The following is a 1,480-nucleotide window of genomic DNA, read 5'->3' on the forward strand; positions in this document are numbered from 1 at the left end:
TTTGGTACTATTATTATTAAGGTAAAATTCTAACAGTGATGTATTAATTTGTAGGTTGATTATGACGATCCATATTATCCTGTATGGTTTCATGATTTGATCCAAGGTCCAGTAGCAAAGGTCACCACATCATCTATGTACTTCACACGAGGTTTCACTTTTCATACATATGAGTATGGGAGACGTCGGGCAACAAGCAACTACGGGATATGTGTGAAAGGTGAAACAGACTTTTACGGGATCTTGCAAGAGATTATTGAAGTGGAATTTCCAGGGTTGTTGAAGCTAAAATGTGTCCTCTTCAAATGCGAGTGGTTCGACCCGGTGGAGAACCGTGGTGTTCGGTTTAACAAATTTGGTGTTGTGGATATCCATTCTGGGAGAAGATATAACAAATTCGAGCCTTTCATCTTAGCTTCCCAAGCCGAACAAGTTAGCTTCCTTCCATACCCTCGCCTTCGAAGTTCTGGGATAAATTGGTTAACTGCTATCAAAATAACACCTCGTGGACGGATTGTTGCTGGAGAAGAACCACCTTTGCAAGAAGAAGATGCAATCAATGAAGTTGAGGTACCTGATCAACAAACTGATGAAATTCTTTTGATCGACCCGGATAACCGTCAATATGAAGATCTTCCCGAAGATGTGACGGATGAAGCACGTGAAGATGAGTTCGATAGAAGCGATGATGATCATTGTAGTGATGTTGATGAGAACTCAAACGATTCTTCATGATGTAAAATATGTAACAAATGTTGATTTTTATTAGAAGATCTTATTTTCATATGTGTATCAAATTCTATTTTATATAATATGCATTTAAAAAAAAATTGGAGTTTATGGTTTCAGTTGGAAAAAGAGGTTGAATGTGTAGAAGATATGAAAGTATAGATATGTAAGTTTGGGGTTTAGGGATTTTGATTTTCGGGGTTTCACATATTTCGTTGTAATTTCGTTGTAAAAAAAAACGCGGGCCTGGTAATTTCCTCGTAAAGTTTAGGTTCGTCGTAACTTCGTTGTAAACCATGAATCGGGGTTTAGGGATTTGATTTGTGGTTTCAAAGATTCGTTGTAAACACGTCGTAAACAAAAAAAGCGGGCCTGGTACATTCGTCGTAATTCCTGAAAGCACGTGTCCTCGTAAATTCGTCGTAAACTGAAACACGGGCCTGGTATATTCCTCGTAAACCAAAAAACGCGGGCCTGGTACATTCGTCGTAATTACTGAAAGCACGTGTCCTAGTAAATTCGTCGTAAACAGAAAGACGGGCCTGGTATATTCCTCGTAAGCCCAAAAACGCGGGCCTGGTACTTTCGTCGTAAATCCAAAAACGCGGGCCTGGTATATTCCTCGTAAATTTACGACGAATTTACGAGGAACATGTTTTCTTTATATATGCAACGCCTGAACGAGGCTTCCTCGTTCATTCCTCACAAATCTCTCTCTCTCTCTAAGGTAACTCCTCTCTCTCTAGTTAGT

The 1,480-nt window shown here is 39.5% G+C and overlaps 1 protein-coding gene across 1 annotated transcript in view; it reads left to right on the forward strand.

The window, feature by feature from the left end:
• LOC130509953 (uncharacterized) overlaps positions 1-802 on the forward strand; it is a 2,308-nt gene extending 1,506 nt beyond the window's left edge. Inside the window, exon 4 of the mRNA XM_057006283.1 lies at positions 55-802. Within this exon, the coding sequence (XP_056862263.1) occupies positions 55-735 (681 nt within the window). The 3' untranslated portion in view covers positions 736-802. The remainder of the gene's footprint in view (positions 1-54) is intronic.
• The last annotated feature ends 678 nt before the right edge of the window (positions 803-1,480 follow it).

Source organism: Raphanus sativus, chromosome 3, assembly GCF_000801105.2.
Source record: "Raphanus sativus cultivar WK10039 chromosome 3, ASM80110v3, whole genome shotgun sequence".
Classification (NCBI taxonomy): domain Eukaryota; kingdom Viridiplantae; phylum Streptophyta; class Magnoliopsida; order Brassicales; family Brassicaceae; genus Raphanus; species Raphanus sativus.